The sequence below is a fragment of the Typopeltis vanoorti genome, chromosome 3 (genome assembly GCF_054136105.1).
Source record: "Typopeltis vanoorti isolate ZY-2024b chromosome 3, IOZ_Tvanoo_1.0, whole genome shotgun sequence".
NCBI lineage: Eukaryota > Metazoa > Arthropoda > Arachnida > Uropygi > Thelyphonidae > Typopeltis > Typopeltis vanoorti.
The window spans coordinates 133,231,015-133,251,064 of NC_143551.1; the positions used below are offsets into that span (position 1 = coordinate 133,231,015).

At 36.0% G+C, this 20,050-nt stretch overlaps 1 protein-coding gene across 3 annotated transcripts in view; it reads left to right on the plus strand.

Moving 5' to 3' along the window:
* The window catches only part of Tnpo (transportin 1), a 491,580-nt gene that overhangs the window by 72,631 nt on the left and 398,899 nt on the right, over positions 1-20,050 (plus strand). For all 3 annotated transcript variants that reach the window (XM_090390863.1, XM_090390862.1, XM_090390864.1), the window contains one exon: positions 8,656-8,871. In XM_090390863.1, coding sequence (XP_090246989.1) covers positions 8,656-8,871 — 216 coding nt within the window. The remainder of the gene's footprint in view (positions 1-8,655; positions 8,872-20,050) is intronic.

The window sequence follows — 20,050 nt, forward strand, 5'->3', positions numbered from 1 at the left end:
GCTCAGACGATTGGAGTCAAGCTCTTATTATACCCTTTAAAAAAAAAAAAAAGGACAGAAAGAGAGTTATTTCGAGCAAACTAAATGCAAAAATTACAAAGAATTTCTCTACTGAGTGTTCCTCAAAAGATTTATGCAAGTATCATTGAAAAAATGCTACGAAAAATCAGCGAAAGGAGAATTAATGAAAGGCAAGCTGAGGGCCAAAGAATTGTAAGAAGACCAGATTTTTTACTTTATCACAAATAGTCAAAAAATAATGAGAATATAAGAATGATCTCTTATTAAGTCTTCTTTTGCTCTCTGCATAGTTACTGAGCTGATTCTTTGTTTTTGACTACATGTATCATTGTTTTCTTCATTTATGTTGTTGTTACTGGAGAAAACACATCTAAGGATGATATTTAGCTAATTTTATTTAGTGTTATTAAATTATTAGACCAATATTTTGCCTTGGTCACAAAGATGCACACAGGCACACCAGAAGAAAGGCAAATGAAGACAATATAGAAATGCCTTGGTCACAAAGATGCACACAGGCACACCAGAAGAAAGGCAAATGAAGACAATATAGAAATGGTATCCTGAAGTCCTAGCTGGTTTCCTCTGTGGGTGCCTGTGATAAGGTCTTGTTTATTCTGTTGAAGGTTTAATGATTATCATCTTATATTTTGATATAAGAGAATGTAGTGCTGTGTCAGATTCCAGGAACAATCTCTCAGATTTGTCTCTGTTTCTGTATAATAGAGAGAGCGATTTCCCTAATTGGATCTGTGATCTATGTTGAGTGGTACGTCACTGCAGAATGGTTGTAGTGTTGATAATGGGCATAACTGCTATGTTTATTCATTCAAATGTTATCTGTTATTCCTGTTCATAGTATGTCAGTTTGCAAAAGTAGGGAATGTGGTAGATACTATGGAAAGGATCTTTGGTGAGTAGATATTTGACTAGCTAATATTTGTTATAATTAAGAAAGTCTGTATCTTGTATCTTTTAAGAACGAGTGAAGTTTTCTGGGGGAGTGCCTTGGATCTAAGGGAAGGCAGTAGTTTTTTTTGTCATTCTTTAGATCTGGGATGCTTCAGTTTTTTTTTTTTTAGGATGAGATTAGGTTCAAGGGGCAGAAACATATCTGTTGATTTTGTAAAAGGGGTGGGGAGAAAGCTGTTGGTTAAAAAAAAAGAAGTGTCCCATATGTGATTGATTTTAGAGGATAGACTAGCATTGTCAGAGTAGAAGGTAATAGCTCTATTAAGTCTAAGGTTTTGATAACACCATACTTTTAGGGTGGTGATATGATTGATGATGGATGGATGTATCTGCATGTGCATAGGATTTCCTTTAGATCAGAAATGGATAAGGATCTGTTGGATGGTCTGGTGAACCAGAATGTCAAGCAAGGGTTGATAATTATTTTCTTTTTAATCGGTGAAACAGATTCTAGGGGGGTGCTTGATGTTAAGATGTGCTAAAAATATTTTCAACATATCCAAGCCACATGGAGAATGCATAGTTAGTGTAGTGTAGTCATTATGCATTTGAACAGAGTTTAGGGCCATTTTTTTTCTTGACCTGTGAGAACATTTGCAAGATGGGAGAGTGATTCACCTATAACTTTCCTTCAATCTCTTTGCAGATTTTTATTTGTCAAGCAAAATAATCAGAGTGCATGGTAATAGTGAATAAGACTGATATAGCAGGGGAGGAGGAGTATGAATTAATTCTGGCTGCATTTGTGAATAGGGATACTACATCAAAATTTACCATAATGTCAGTCTTTAAGGAGTATGTCTGATAAGCACTACCTAAAGACAACCACAATCATCCTTGCCCACAGTGGGATTTGAACTTGCAGCCTGTTGGTTGGAGAGTGAGTATGCTAACCACTCGGCAAACCAGATGGACGATGAATTTCATTGCCTGGTGTGAAACCACTGCTCCACTTATTGGAGGCTTAAAATGACTTGAAAATGTTCCACGTTTGGTCTGTAGAGCACGGTTTCCAGACTGTGTAAAAAAATTAATTAAAAATACAAAAAAAATATGAAATTGATAAAAATAGAAACAAAAAATCCTTAGCCCATCCATGATACAAAATGTACTATAGGTTTGCATATAATCTTTTGTGTGTGAAAACAACATAAAAAAAATCCTATGGGCTCTTCCCCCCCACCCCCCCATTTATAAACTGCCAAAAAAAAAAAAAAAAAAAAAAAAACAATAGAACAGCATTTAATCCATAATTATTGGCAGTATTGGTTCCTTTAGTTATAAACTGGCACTTAGTGCAAGAGCTCTCTCATTTCTAGCTATACTACCTCTCATGTTAAAAATTGTGTGCACTTTAAATCTGTTTGTCAGGCATAATTCATACTGACATTATGGTCATTGTTTCCTTGTTCATAAATGTATCCCTAAAAGAAACCTCTGAACTTAGGGCTTTACAATCAGTCTTGTTCGCTTTTATCATGCACTCTGATTATTTTAATTGACAGGAAAAATTACATGCAGACTTGAAGGCAGACTATAGGTCAACCCCCCCCCCTCCCCCCACACATACATACACCAATCTTTTCATGGAAAATTCTGCTTCGCTCATACAATATGACTGAGCTGCATTGAAAAATTTTTAGCTTGGATAAGTTGAAAATGTTCTTAGCATGTCTTACCATCCAACACCATCTAGGATATATTTCACTACTGAAAAAGAAAACAATAAGTAAATAATAATATTTGGTTAACCGATCAAGTGTTGATCAATAATTTATTAATTAACTGGACCAACTTGTTTCGCCACACTTATCTGTTGGCTTCTTCAGGGCACTTACATATAGGTTTAAACACTCTCACAATTATGCGTAACTGCAAAACTGACTAGAATAATTACAAATGAAATAGTATCGGACGTGAGTGAAACACGTATCGCGTGTACAAGATCAGCTAGCTGTTGCTGAGGAACCTTCTGTAGTTTGTATTAAAGTTCATTTCTTCCGTTTTTAAGGCTCTGATTAGGGTTTTCCATATCTCTGGCAGTATTAGGCCTTGATTTCTGTTAAGGTTCACAGTAGAACGGGCGACTGTGGCTGCTTCTTTGAACATTCTTGAATGGTAATCTTCCTCTAAGTAGGGGGAACAGCTTTTGTCCCACTCGATTACATGGTTAGTTGTGGAGAAATGAGACGATAGCCCAGAAATGTCCTGTCTGTTGTTTTTGACATAGCCAATGTGCTCCTTTTGCCTGATTTCGAGGCTTCTCGAAGTCTGTCCGATGTAATTAGAGCCACATGAGCATGGAATATTATAGACTCCAGCATATTTGTAGAAAGGATGGTTGTCTTTTGGAGATCTTAGTAGTTAACGAATAGTATCTATAGGTTGAAATGCTACTCTTATTTTGTGTTGTTTGAGGAGATTGGCGAGCTTGTTGGAGATGCCACTTACATACGGAATTCCAATCGTTTTTATATATTGAATCTCTTCTTGTTCTCTTTGTGGTGGTTCAGAGAAAAGGATTTTATTGACTAGTCTTCTTGGATAGCCGTTCAAGTACAGATTGTTGGAAATAAATTTTAACTCATCTTGAAAGGTCTTGTTGTCCGTTGAGATGCAAATAGCTCTTTTCTTTAACATGTGTATAATGCTGAGTTTATGTGATATGTGGTGAGAGGAGTTAAAATATAGGTAGCGACCTGTATTGGTCGGTTTTCTGTAGACCGATAGATTTAAACTGCCATCAGTTTGTTTTTTGATTAAGATGTCTAAAAACGGAAGTTTTTAGTATGGAAGAATTACTTTGAAAAACTGCTAAATGAAACAAGCAGTGATGACAGCACAGTGATAAAAAACACTGACCAGGCATGCAGTCAGGAATACATATCCATACTTGAAGTAGAAAAAGCCATCAAAGGCTTGAAATGTGGAAAGGCAGCAGGAGTAGATGATATTCGACCAGAAATGCTGAAGTATGGTGGTATAAGAGTCTTACAGTGGCTGCACTGCATAGTTCAGAAAGCCTGGACAGAGGGATGAATTCCCGATGATTGGAGTAGAGCTCTCGTAGTACCCATATATAAAAAGGGAAATAAAACTGAATGTGAGAATTACAGAGGTATTTCCCTACTGAGTGTTCCTGGTAAGATCTATGCAAGTATACTTGAGAAACGGTTGAGAAGAATTGTGGAAGAAAAGCTTGGTGAAGAACAAGCTGGATTCAGGCCAAATAGAGGCTGTCAGGATCAGATCTTCACTTTACGACAAATAGTCGAGAAAGCATGGGAATATAACAAAGATCTGTATTTAAGTTTTGTCGATTTGGAAAAGGCATATGACAAGGTGCCAAGAGAGAAGCTATTCAATACGCTGCAGTTATATGGTGTCAATGGGGCATTATATCAAGCAATACTTAGTCTTTATTTGAGTTGTGAGTCAGCAGTTAGAATTGAAGGAAGTACAGGAAGATGGTTTAATGTTAAATCTGGTGTGAGACAAGGATGTACATTATCCCCTCTGTTATTCATTATCTATATGGATCACATTATGAAGGAAAGTGGTATTAAACCTGATATCAAAATTGGAGATGTTAATGTCAGCTCTTTGCTTTATGCGGATGATGTTATACTTCTAAATAAATCTTCTACAAGTCTGCAAGATTCTCTGACTAAATTGAATAGCTGTTGTAATAGATATGGTATGAAGGTCAGCAATAAAAAGACAAAGACAATGAAAATAGGCAGAATCATTGAAAATGTCAACTGTGTTGTGAATGGAGAACCTGTGGAACAAGTAAAACATTTCAGCTACTTAGGCACAATTTTTACTGAAGATGGTAAACTAAATATAGCAATAGACAACAGAATCAGCAAAGCTGGTATCGCGGGAAGTCAATTCAATAAATTCATATGGAATAAGAAAGAAATTAGTCGGAACACTAAATTAGCTGTATACAAGACTGTGTTCAAACCAATTTTAACTTATGGATCTGAGAGCTGGGTCAGAAGTAAAACACTTGACCAAAGACTAGAGACCGCAGATATGAGAGTCCTGAGAAAGATTAGAGGCGTGAACAGATGGCATCAATGGCAATATCATATTAAAAATGAGGATATTAGGAAAGAACTTGACATTGTCAGCATCCAGGAATGCGTTAGCAGAGCTAATCTCAGATGGTATGGTCACTTAAATAGAATGGGAGAGGAAAGATTAGCAAAACAAGTGTTGTCTGCCAGGTTGGCAGGAAAACGACCCAGAGGAAGACCAAGATATAGGTGGATTGATACGGTACAAAGTGCCTTAGACGATAGAAATGTAAGATCTGATAATGTAGGAGTCTTGACAAGTAACAGACTGATTTGGAGGAAAATTGTAGATAGGAAGTTAGTAATGATGTAGTTTTTTCATGTAGTACTGTCATATCCTGTACACCCCTTGAGGGTACATGGCAGGAATTTGATGATGATGATGATGACGAAAAACGGAAGTTGTTTTTCTCTTTCAAGTTCCAGAGTGAATTTAATAGAATGATGGAAAGTGTTGATCTTTTTGAGAAAATCATATATGTCATCTTTGTTGTTGTTCCATATGATGAAGATATCGTCCACGTATCTAAACCAAATTTTAGGTCTAGGAAAAATTTGTGATAGGATTTTGGTTTCTAAGTCTTCCATAAAGAGGTCAGCACATGAAGGTGAGAGTAGGCTTCCCATTGCCAAGCCTGTTAACTGTTTTCCAAGAAAAATAATCGGAGTTTAGGCAGTGAGCAAACAATACGGTTATATCTTGTGGGAATAAGGTACTTAAGATGTCAATGACCTCTACTACGGGAACATTTGTAAAGAGAGAGGTGACATCTAAGCTGGCTAGAAGATCATTATCCGATATCTTGATGTTTTTTAGCTTTTCTACGAAATGTCCAGAGTTTTTGATGTAACTCTCTGAGTTGTGGATGTATTGCTGTAGGAGTTTCGAGAGATGTTTTGACAATAAGTAGGTGGCGAGTTGATTGCATCAACGATTGGGCATAAAGGAATACCCTCTTTGTGCACTTTTGGAACTCCATAGAGTCTCGGAGTTAAAGGATGCATCGATTTTAGTTTTTTAATCAAGTCTGTTGGCCAGTTAGATAAATTACGTAGTAATTCGTTGGTATCATTGTGATTTTTTAATGTTGGATCTTTTGTTAAAAGACGGTAAACAGACAAGTCAGAAAGTAGATGGTTAACTTTGTCTTCATAGTCCTTTGAGTTCAGTATCACAGTACAGTTTCCGTTATCTGCTTTAAGTACTATGATGTCTTTGTTGTTTTTTAAATCACGAATAGTTCTTTTATCCAGTGATGAGAAGTTTTGTTTTGTGGAATAGGGCGTGGAAAGTATTATGCAACTTTTTAATCTTAGATCATTTGCTGTGTGAGGCGGTAATAATGAGATTCCTTTTTCTAGACTACAGATGAAATCTATCTTGGGAATCTGTTGTGGAGCTATTGCATAGTTGAAACCCTTTTTGAGAATGTCGATTTCAGGTTTCTTTAAGATGTGGTTTGAAAAATTAAGAATAACTTGGTTGTCTGGTAGAGAAGGTTTAGACTCATTGTGGGTGGTATAGAGGTGGTTAAATTTTTTAATCTGGGTCTGTCTGCTTTTGTTAAAAGCTTTGGTGAAACTGGTGTTGATCATTTTATCTAACACTTGCCAAATTTCCTCATTTAAAGAGCTGGATAGATCCATGAACAGTTCATAACATTGTGAGTCAATTTGACTAAGCACAAATCTTGTGTGATGTAACCTTTCACGAATGAGGAGTATCGATGTCTTGAAATAAATATTTTTAGCTTGTCTAGTATTGAAAAGAGGTTTAAGATGTAAAAACTTAGGAATTATGCAGTTATCACGGCAACGTTTTAAAAAAGTGAGATGGTTTAGTAACCTTGCCGTTTTACATTTTAGGATGGCAGTTTAAATCTATCGGTCTACAGAAAACCGACCAATACAGGTCGCTACCTACATTTTAACTCCTCTCACCACATATCACATAAACTCAGCATTATACACATGTTAAAGAAAAGAGCTATTTGCATCTCAACGGACAACAAGACCCTTCAAGATGAGTTAAAATTTATTTCCAACAATCTGTACTTGAACGGCTATCCAAGAAGACTAGTCAGTAAAATCCTTTTCTCTGAACCACCACAAAGAGAACAAGAAGAGATTCAATATATAAAAACGATTGCAATTCCGTATGTAAGTGGCATCTCCAACAAGCTCGCCAATCTCCTCAAACAACACAAAATAAGAGTAGCATTTCAACCTATAGATACTATTCGTAAACTACTAAGATCTCCAAAAGACAACCATCCTTTCTACAAATATGCTGGAGTCTATAATATTCCATGCTCATGTGGCTCTAATTACATCGGACAGACTTCGAGAAGCCTCGAAATCAGGCAAAAGGAGCACATTGGCTATGTCAAAAACAACAGACAGGACATTTCTGGGCTATCGTCTCATTTCTCCACAACTAACCATGTCATCGAGTGGGACAAAAGCTGTTCCCCCTACTTAGAGGAAGATTACCATTCAAGAATGTTCAAAGAAGCAGCCACAGTCGCCCGTTCTACTGTGAACCTTAACAGAAATCAAGGCCTAATACTGCCAGAGATATGGAAAACCCTAATCAGAGCCTTAAAAACGGAAGAAATGAACTTTAATGCAAACTACAGAAGGTTCCTCAGCAACAGCTAGCTGATCATGTACACGCGATACGTGTTTCACTCACGTTCGATACTATTTCATTTGTAATTATTCTAGTCAGTTTTTATTCTTGTCAGTTTTGCAGTTACGCATAATTGTGAGAGTGTTTAAACCTATATGTAAGTGCCCTGAAGAAGCCAACAGATAAGTGTGGCGAAACTAGTTGGTCCAGTTAATTAATAAAATATTGATCAACACTTGATCGGTTAACCAAATATTATTATTTACTAATTTATGATCAAGAAAACAACCTTCATGATGAAAGAAAACAATAATTGTCAACCTTTCTTGACACTCTTGTTCACGAGACTGTCCAACAGAACCTTATCTTTTTTATGTCCACTGGAAACCTGTCCACACTGGCACATACATTATCAATTATGTCACCATTCTAGCATTCACCAGAGTTAATAGAGCTGCAATCTTCTACTTTTACCACACAAGCCTACAGATGTTATTGGAGAACAGGTATGTTATTCACTATGCAGGATGGGTTGCCTATTAAACAAGTTTTATGCCTGCTAATACATGTTTCATCTCAAATACCCATAGTTTCATAACTGTTGAGAATCAGATCAATGTTCATAAAACATTTTTGAAGAGAATAGTCTTAGATATAAGATCTTGATGCATTGTATCAGTATTATTAGTATTACAAAGACAGCATCAGTATTACTCATTTATGGAGTTTGATATAAAAGAAAGAAAATAAGTTTGGTTCTTTGCATTTCATATGTGCTCAATAATAATGATCATTCTAAAATTAATAATTATCTTAGTCTGTTTTGCTATTCAGATTAAATGTGTATTTTTATTTATTCATTTATTTTATTAAATTTAAATCTTATTGAAATAAGTTGAGTGTGAATTTTAAGTAATAAGTGGAACATTTTTAACTTTTTTTAAGGGTGCATTTGGAGCCTTACAGAAGATATGTGAAGATTGTGCAGAGGTTTTGGATAGTGATGCATTAAATAGGCCATTGAATATTTTGATACCAAAGTTTCTGCAATTTTTCCAACATAGTAGCCCTAAAATAAGATCACATGCCATTGCATGTGTTAACCAGTTCATTATCAATAGGACACAAGTTTTAATGATGCATATCGATTCTTTTCTTGATGTAAGTTTTTTAAAAAAAGACATTATTGCAATTTTTTCAAGTGATGAGTTTAATCATTTTCTTTTATAGAATGAAGTATTATTAAGAATTATGTACTGTAGTCATTCTAATATATATTATTAAGTTATTAAATAATTGTTTTGGTAAGATACACATTCCCAACAGACCCATTAGTTTATTTGGAAGCTGCTATGGATCTGGATGAAAAGATAGATGTGTAAGAGATAGAGACATTGCAAGAGCTTGACGCTAACGTAGTGGGTTTATGTGAAATATCAGCATGCATGTTGAAGGAATGTGTTAGAGAATCAACTATGTCCCTCTAACCTAGCTGTTTAACATGAGTCTCAACATGAACATAGTTCCTAATGAATGGAAGGAGGGCAAGATAATTCTACTATACAAGGGTGGAGCTAGAATGTGTATTTCATAAACATCTGTGTATACACCTGGATGTTTATTAAATGGAACTTTGTCTTTAGAGGAGTGTAGAAAGTTTTGTAAGGTGTTGACTGGTTTGAAGGCTGTTCTGATGTTGACTGCCTATAATATTTTGGCTGTTTTTTTGATGCATTGCCTTTAAAATAAGTTTCTTTAGTACCATTTTTGAGTAGCTATTTTAGAAGAACTGATTAAATAGTTTAAATTTAATTTTACAGTGGCTACACTGCATAATTCAGAAGTCCTGGTCAGAGGGTCAAATTCCAGATGATTGGAGTAGAGTGCTCATAGTACCATCTATAAAAATGGGAATAAAGTTGAATATGAGAATTACAGAGAAATTTCTCTACTGAGTTTTCCTGGTAAGGTTTACACATGAATTCTTGAGAAATGGCTAAGAAAAATTGTGGAGCAGACAATTGAAAAAGAACAAGCTGGGTTCAGGCCAAACAGAGGTTGTCAGGATAAGATTTTCACTTTAAGACAGATAGTTGAGAAATCATGGGAATATAACAAGGGGTGTATTTAAGTTTTGCAGATCTGGAAAAGGCATATGACAAGGTGCCAAAATGAAAGCTGTTCATGATGCTCTCGTTATATGTTGTAACTGGGATATTATATCAAGCAATGCATAGTCTCTATTTCAGTTATTATAGGAGATACAGGAAGATACTTTGATGGTTTTTAAGTCAGGTGTGTGTGACAAGGATGCGCATTATCTCCACTGTTCTTCGTCAGAGGAAAGCTGTATTAAATCTAATATCAGAATTAGAGATGTTAATCACAACTCTTTACTTTATGCAGATGATGTCATACTTCTAAATAAATCCAGAACAAGTCTGCAGGATTCCCTGACTATATTGAATAACTGTTGTAATACATTTGCTATGAAAATCAGATTAAAAAGACAAAGATAATCAAAATAGTCAGAAACATTGAAAACATAAACTGTCCTGAATGGAGAAACTGTAGAATAAGTATAACATTTCAGCTATTTAGGCACACTTTTTAGTGAAGATGGCAACTTAAATTGGAAATAGACAGCAGATTAGCAAAGCTGGTATGGTAGGAATGAGGATGGTAAGAAGTAAGCTGAATAAATTTATATGGAATAAAAGAGCGATTACTCATAACACTAAACTAGCTGTGTACAAGACAGTGTTCAAACCAATTTTAACTTATGTATCTGAGAGGGGTGCTTAAGGGTCAAAGCTATATAACTGAGAGGAGACCTCCACATAGCCTTTAAAGGAATGCAGAGAACCGACCAGGGCTTCTGACCTAATGTCCAATCCTCACCTTATCGTGGTGCCCCCTGTTGGGTATCTACCTGAATACTGAACGAACGAGGATGGGCTGGCAATTTGGGATTTAGGCGACCAAATTGTATTCTTATTGGCTTAAACCAAAATACAAAACAATGGCACAACTTGACAAAATTTCATGCCGGATGGAGCGTCGCCGGTTAAACGAGGCCCATGTTGTTTTCGCCAGGGAACCAGCGCGAAGAGCAAAAAGTCAGCTACTGGAACAAATCTGAAAGCACACCCCCAACCCAACATCACTATCAACATAAGAAACCTGAATGGCAAAGAAATGGAGCTAGCAGAGGAATTAGATAAGTACCAAATCGACATAATAGAGATGACTGAAACAAAAAAGACAAAAACTGGTGAGATCTTTCTGAACAATAAATACAAAATGTTATATTCAGGCAATGACAATCAAGGAAAAGAAGGAGTAGCCATAGTATTCAACCAACACAAAATACGAGGCAAATCTTCTTGAATGGCAGGCAGTCTCAAGTAGAGTGATGTGGGCAAATATGAGAATGGGGAACTGGACAATGAGACTTATTTGTGCCTATGGTCCCACAGAAGGTTCTGCTAAGGTAGAAGTGGAGGAATTTTTTGATGCTTTAGAGAAAGTAACTGACATGATGAAAAAGGAAAAGTTGGTCCTTGTTGGGGATCTAAATAGCAGAGTAGGAAATGATTGTCAGACATACAAAAATATTTTGGGAAAATTTGGAGAAAAGAGCAAAGCTAATAATAATGACAAATACCTGTTGAATTTCTGCTCAGGACATGGACTGGTTATTACTAACACCATGTTCCAACATAAAATTGTGCACAAATTCACATGGAGAGAAGAGGCAAGGAATAAGAAAAGTCTCATTGACTATGTTATTGTTGATAGTGATATTTTCTCCCTGGTGCAGGACACCAGAGTGTACAGAGGATTTGAAATTGGAAGTGATCACTATTTAGTCTTGAGCAGGATAAAATTGAATTTCATATTGAAATGAATAACATATAAGAAAGTTTTAAAGCGAATAAAAGTTGAGCAGCTCACAGATGTGAACTGTAGACTAAAATACACAAAGATTATTGAAGAAATATGAAAGAGTTTGAGAACAGCAACCCAAACCTTGGAGATTCATTGGCAAGTCTTGAAGAAAACACTGATTGAATCAGCCAGAGAGAGGCATGTGGTGAGGTTGTCTTCACGGATAGAAAAATGAGAACTCCATGGTGGACATAGGAATTTAAATAGGCAGTGAAGGAAAAGAAGAATGCATATCAAAAGTTCCTGGCAAATAAGTCAACTTGTGCTCTTATAGAATACAGAGTCAAATGAAAGAAAGCTAAACACTATGTAAAACTAGCTAAACAAAAGTCATGGGAGGACTTTGGAAAGAATATAGAAAATAAATATCAAGAAGGTGGCAAAATATTCTGGAGGTTGTTGAAGAAGCTTAGGAATGGAGGAAAGAGTGCTGTAAAAGGAGTTAGAGATGTAAAGGTGACATGAAAACAGGAGAAAAAGATATCCTTGAAGTATGGAGTAATTACTTTGAAAAACTGCTTAATGAAACAAGCAGTGATGACAGCACAGTGGTAAAAAGCACTGACCAGGCATGCAGTCAGGAATACATATCCATACTTGAAGTAGAAAAAGCCATCAAAGGCTTGAAATGTGGAAAGGCAGCAGGAGTAGATGATATTCGACCAGATATGCTGAAGTATGGTGGTATAAAATTCTTACAGTGGCTGCAATTCATAGTTCAGAAGGCCTGGACAGAGAGACGAATTCCTGGTGATTGGAGTATAGCTCTCATGGTACCCATATATAAAAAGGGAAATAAAACTGAATGTGAGAATTACAGAGGTATTTCCCTACTGAGTGTTCCTGGTAAGATTTATGCAAGTATACTTCAAAAGGTTGAGAAGAATTGTGGAAGAAAAGATTTTTGAAGAACAAGCTGGATTTAGATTAAAAAGAGGTTGTCAGGATCAGATCTTCACTTTACAACAAATAGTTGAATAATCATGGGAATATAACAAAGATCTGTATTTAAGTTTTGTTGATCTGGAAAAGGCATATGACAAGGTGCCAAGAGAGAGGCTATTCAATACGCTATAGTTATATGGTGTCAATGGGGCATTACATTAAGCAATACTTAGTCTTTATCTGAGTTGTAAGTCAGCAGTTAGAATTGAAGGAAGTACAGAAAGATGGTTTAACGTTAAATCTGGTGTGAGACAAGGATGTACATTATCTCCACTATTATTCATTATCTATATGGTTCACGTTATGAAGGAAAGTGGTATTAAACATGATATAAAAATTGGAGATGTTAATGTCAGATCTTTGGTTTATGTGGATGATGTTATACTTCTAAATAAATCTGCTGCAAGTCTGCAAGATTCCCTGACTAAATTGAATAACTGGTGTAATAGATACGGTATGAAGGTCAGCAATAAAAAGACAAAGACAATGAAAATAGGCAGAATCATTGAAAATGTCAACTGCGTTGTGAACGGAGAACCTGTGGAACAAGTAAAACATTTCAGCTACTTAGGCACGATTTTTAGTGAAGACGGTAAATTAAATATGGAAATAGATATTGGAATCAACAAAGCTGGTATGGTAGGAAGTGAATTGAATAAATTCATATGGAATAAGAGAGAAATTAGCCGAACACTAAATTAGCTGTATACTGTAAACAGGGGGGGGGACTCTTTATTATTTTATACATCTCCTCATTTTATCCTTATTTATCCTTTCTTATTTTATATGCCCCATTTTATATCTCCCTTTATATATTTTCCTTAATTGGCTTACCTCATCTTATCTTTGCGTCCACTCTATATATATATATATATATATATACGTTGATGCAATAATTATTATGTACTTCCAACTATTCTTCCTTATCACTCTTTGGTATCTCTTTAATATCTCTTTATGCTATACTGCCTTCTGCACTTGCCTTCTTATTCTTTGGACACCAGAAAATTTATTTGATTAAAAGCTGCACCACTGATGTCCATTTTCTAGTAATAAGAAGTGTTAAATGCATCCAGTAGTTTTCCCATTACATTCAAATTATCCCTGATTAATTAATATCTGCAGTTGTGATCTACTCTTTATCCTTGACTATCATTTCTCCTGGGTTGTGCTAATAGGCTCTGATATTTTTTCGGAACAGTGCATCAAAGAATTAAATATCAGGCAACACTGTATTAACATTTAAAGAACACATTTATTTACCACAAAACAATTTACACTATTATTGCAATTAAAGAAAATTTTGCTTAGCAATTAGCTTAAAATGCCCTTTCAATTCATAAAAATTGTCACAAAATTAACCACTCACTTCCAAAATACAAATTATTACCCTAAGCAATGGTGCCTATTAATAAACTGTTACATCTTAACCGTTATGCACATAAAAAATATCACAAAAGCTCTTTCCTTCCGATATTAAGATAATTCTTTAGGCAAAATGCACCATCGACAAACAGTTACCCTCTGACTGTTACACACATAAATTTCTATTAATTATTAAACATCCAATTTTCAACCATTAACTCTGCTTAATTTCCTCAGCCTCAACTTAACAGTCCACTAATAAAGTTCTCCAATAATTCATGAAATTTGAATAAACGGATCAACTCACTTCATGGCTGCTACCCACTGTGTTCTTGACTTCGAACTGGAGTCCTGACCATTTTTTTTTTTTCGAATTAGGTTTTTCTCTCCCCCTTTACGCCGGCGATAGATTTACTGACGCTTCTTGGGACGCTGTACTCGCCGCACTTCGGATGAAGATTATCGGCTTGTGGAATGCTTGCATGTGCATTGGACTAACGGAGCAATTTCTTCCCTCGAACAACAGCTCCTGGCAAAGATTCGTCAATTCGTCATCAACTATATGCTTTGCCTGGCGGATCGGCTCCTGTCATCTTTCTTTTAGATCACTGGCATGATTTCTCCTGAAGTCGCATCCTCGATGGCTTACATTTGACGGACAACCCTTGGCGACTTCTCGATGAGGAACTCTTGGAACCGATCCTCGATCTTCAGGCCAAAACCTTTTATTCGCCTTCTTTCATATCCCTGCACGAAGATATGGGACCCCGAACATTTCAGTGCAATCCCTTGTTCTTCCACTCACCCTTTCTTTGTTCTTCTGGTGTACACTTCTAATCCTATTTGATTCGGGCAGTGGACATTCGTCTCAAGTTTGTCTGTCTGTTTAACACTGACCTTGAGTATTTACAGGTGCACTTCACAAACAAATTTTATGTCCTTATAAGGAGCTAACATATACAGTTTTCTGGTGGCAAGGTATTGCCTTAGTTCAACACATTCTAGAATTTGTCTTAGGGCAGCAAGTAAGGACAATTCCCATAGGGATTATTTACATTAACAATTGTAACTATACATAGCCATACAGGTTACAATCTTACTGGACTTGACTTCTGTAAAAATTGATGTAAGGCTTTCTGGCATTATTGAGCTACATCAAATTTTTACAATACAAGACAGTGTTCAAACCAATTTTAACTTATGGATCTGAGAGCTGGGTCAGAAGTAAAACACTTGACCAAAGACTAGAGACTGCAGATATGAGAGTCCTGAGAAAGATTAGAGGCATGAACAGATGGCATCAATGGCAGTATCATATTAAAAACAAGGATATTAGGAAAGAACTTGATGTTGTCAGCATCCAGAAATGCATTAGCAGAGCTACTCTAAGGTGGTATGGTCACTTAAACAGAATGGGTGAGGAAAGATTAGCAAAACAAGTGTTCTCTGCCAGGTTGGCAGGAAAACAACCCAGAGGAATACCAAGATAGAGGTGGATTGATACTGTACAAAGTGTGTTAGAAGATAGAAATATAAAATCTGATAATGTTGGAGTCTTGACAAGTAACAGACTGATTTGGAGGAAAATTGTAGATAGGAAGTTAGTAATGATATAAATTTTTCTTGTAGTACTATCATATCCAGTACACCCCTTGCGGGTACATGGCAGGAATTTGATGATGATGGATCTGAGAGCTAGGTTAGAAATAAAACTCTTAATCAAAGACTGGAGACCACAGATATGAGCGTCCTGAGAAAGATTACAGGACTGAACAGATGGTATCAATGGCAGTATCATTTTAAAAATGAGGATGTTAGGAAAGAACTTGGCATTGTTAGCATTCAGAAATGTATTAGCAGAACTTATCTCAGGTGGTGTGACCAGTTGAATAGAATGGGAGAGGAAAGGTTAAGTAAACAAGTGTTCTTTGCCAGGATAGCAAGAAAAATACCCAGAAGAAGAAGACCAAGATGTAGATGGATTAGCACATTAAAAAGTGTTGTAGAAGACAGAAATATAATATCTGATAATATTGGAATGTTGACACATAACAGACTAGGTGATAGAAAGGTAGTAATGATGTAACTTTTCATGTAGTATGAATGAGAGTAAAGTATGATCAAGACTTGAATGTGGAGTCGTTGAAAAATGAGGCAAGAGATGAAGCCTATGCAGAGTAAAATGAGAATTGTGGATATGAATGGAAGGGCATCTTATGAGTATTCAAGGTGTGGTGAGTGAAAGGGTGCACAAGGTTTATTTTTCAGGAGCAGTAATTGAGGTGTTGGATATGAGAAACAAATGAACAAGAGGATTTGGCAGTGATAGCAGCAGCAAATAATTTAGTTGAAAACAAACAAGCAGAATGTGAGAATGGAAGTGAGAAGGTTGTTGATGAAAGTAAAAGTGGTCGGTATGTTTCCCAAACATTGAGTTGAAATAACAAGCAGTGCTCGTGAATACAGCTGTGTGGGAAGAAAGGAGTACAGTTTGTTCGATGAGTTTGAGGGACAGATGAAATCATATAAGAGAGATGAACTGCATTTAAGTGGTTTTGGTGTTGAGTTGACTGGAGAGGACAATAGTATAGGCAAGAAGAGAGAACTAGAATCCAAGGCAAATGGTGTAGTGATGTCAGGGTGGAGAAGAAGATTCTTTATGAGAAGGGTAGATGCTGGAAGCAGTAGTGAATGTGTTTACATATATGAGCAGTTAGGAATGGGATGGCCTGGGGTGCATTTGAATCTGGAAAAAATTATGGGATATGGGTGTAGCAAAGAAATGGCCAAGTGCAGGAAGTCTTATCTGAGGAGTCGTGTTAGTAATTGTTATTGACTCAGAAGTGAACTGCTATGTTTGTTTACAGATTCCAGAGTTTCAGAAATAAGGAGAACAAAATTGTTGCATGGAATCGAGTACATTCACTCAGTTAGTTATTCACATGTGACACCATTCTGACGCTGTATGGTCACTATCATACCTCATTGGGTTTTGGGAGTGAAGCCTGTTGCTAGAAGAAGTGGTAAGATCACAGATGCCCTTTCCACAAAGAGTTATTAGGTCAATCACAAACATCTATGTCCCTAGTGGGATTTGAACTTGCAACCTCTTTACTAGAGAGTGGATATGCTAACCACTCGGCCAGAGATGGAAAGTAATGTTTTTCAGGAAAACAGAAAGATAAGAAGGGAAGAATGCTGCTAATGATAACAGAGGAATTATGCTGATGCAAGGGGAAATAGTGACAGTGATTTTGAAGCATATGTGAGGTAGAGGTGCATGGGATGAAATATTTATTTTGAATTTTTTATATCTAGCACTTCACAGTATTAACAATAACAACAAAAGAAAAATCCATTTCTCAGAACTTAATAATATTTTGCTGATTAGAAACCCAGCATCTTCAGAGCGCAATTTATAACTGTGACAAACAGAAAGCACTCAACTAAATCGCTGGAAACAATTAAAATTTAACTAAAAAAAATTAATATCCTAATATGGTGTCTTCTATACATATATTTAGTTTGATGTTTCTATAGACCTCACAATGTGAAGGGCACTGATAAAGAAATGTATTGGCATACAGGTGATCATTATGGGTGATTTTAATTATGATAATATAGATTGGAATGAAGAGAATTGCTCGAGTTTGATAACTCTCTTAGGAATAGTATGTAACACAGGGCATGTGAGTATCGAGGGTCTTGGGTTTGATCATCTCATTATAGAATGTTATTGTAAATGTGATGTCATATCTTCTTCCATTTGGCAAAAGTGACCACAATCGATCACTTGAGTGATGTATGAGAGCTTCTGTGAAGAAATGATATATAGTAATCCCTCAGTTATCCAACCCAGTGTGAAAGAAGTTTGCCATAGGATAATTGAACGGTTAGATAACTGAAGGTATATTTACAAGTGTTGTACTAGAAGTCACTTAACACGTTAACTCATTCAAGAGTCTGTTAATCGAAGGTTCATTCATTTTGATAATTGGGAGATCACTGTGTATGAAACTAATAGTTTGGTGATTATGCAAAATTTGGAGCTATATCATGGAATGAGGATTTGGATAGAAAAGAAAGCAAACATAGACTCATTGTAGAAGGCAGGCTCCTCCAGTCCTAACTGTGCTGTGTCCTCTACAGGTGTGGTTTGCTGAGATTCCAAAATGATAGACTCCCAGATAGGCAATGTGATACAGCTAATTTTTTTTAAGTTTGGGGAAGGGTGTAGTGCTGCAGTAGATTTCTGAAATAGTCTTTCTGATATAAATCTGTTTCTGTATAAGAGGGAGGTTCCCCTCTATTGGATCCCATGGTCTGCCGCCCTGGAATGATTATAGTGTGTAGATGCAGGTAATATTTTCTGTTCTTCCAGATGGATATAAGCAGTTCTTCCCATTGTCCGAATCGTTTAAGTTTGAAGACACAAAGGATGCCCAGGATGATCCAGATGGTGCAGAGGCTGTTTATTCTACTAATATCCATCTAGAATACAGAAAATGCCTTTCTACAGTCATTCTGGTGATCTGTGAACATGCATTGGATACAGATCACCGGATCCAATGGAATAAACCTCCTTGTTAATACAAAAACAGATTTAAGTCAGAGAGACTATTTCTGGAATCTGCCACAGCACTACAGCATTCTCAAATCTTCTGCTTTTTTCACTAAACATCAACATGACTGCTAATTAACATCAAAGCATCCATACCAAATGGATAATGATAAGGTGATACCTTATATCCAAATACCTTTTTGGTACTTGTATATAGAAAATATGAAACTTCTGCATTAATTCAATCTTAGTATCTTTCTGGCTATGGCTCGCATTGATAAGTTCTCAATCAAGGTCAAAACCAGTCTGAGTACTGACCCTTCCCATAATGCACAGCAGTATACACATCTAAAAGGAATTGTGTTTTGCATTGAGACTGAGGCAATTAATGTGAATTCAACAACCTGTATATATAGCCTAGTGCATTAGTGGCAAACCTTTTTATGTGCGCATACCAAAAATTTACAAATCGGGTTGCTGACATGCCAGGCAGTTTTTAATAGGGAAAAAATTAATAGAAAATAACTTAATTTATTTATTTATAAATTTATATATTATAAATTTATAAATAAATAAATTAAGTTAGATTAATTTTCTTTATTTATTTACAATATTTTATTTATAATATTTATAATATTCTGTGTAAAATTGATTATTGTATTATTAAATTGATTTTAATGATGTCGGTTTGAAAAAAAATGGTAGTGAGAAAAATATTTATGCATTGTAACTTACCATAGAAGTCAGCTGAGCAGGGGAAGCAGCAGAAGGATGTCAACTTGTTGGTGAAACGCTTACCGTATTTACTCGATTATAACTTGCCCTCGCATATAACTCGCATCCCTGATTTTACTTTACGAATAAAGATATTAAAAAGTTTTGCATATATCTCGCGCATGAAAAATGTTTGAGCATGTTCATGTCGATACAATAGTGTAAAATTGATTACTGTATTATTAAATTGATTTTAATGATGTCGGTTTGAAAAAAAATGGTAGTGAGAAAAATATTTATGCATTGTAACTCACCATAAAAGTCAGCTGAGCAGGGGAAGCAGCAGAAGGATGTCAACTTGTTGGTGAAACACTTACCGTATTTACTCGATTATAACTTGCCCTCGCATATAACTCGCATCCCTGATTTTACTTTACGAATAAAGATATTAAAAAGTTTTGCATATATCTCGCGCATGAAAAATGTTTGAGCATGTTCATGTCGATACGATAGTGTAAAATTGATTATTGTATTATTAAATTGATTTTAACACGTTCGCTGCCAACTACGAGTATACTCGTAGTGGGTAAACCTGCTTCACAAGCCAGCTACGAGTATACTCGTATGACGCTTTCTGCCGGGAACGAGATTATTGTAGTGACCTTGAAGAAGTGAAAATGCTTGGCTTGTAGGGCTAGCATCAAAACTGTGTATTCTCATAGACCGTATATGCTCTCTACAAGCCAACTACGAGTATACTCGTAGGTCGCTTACCTCCGGTAACGAGATTATCGTACTGACCTT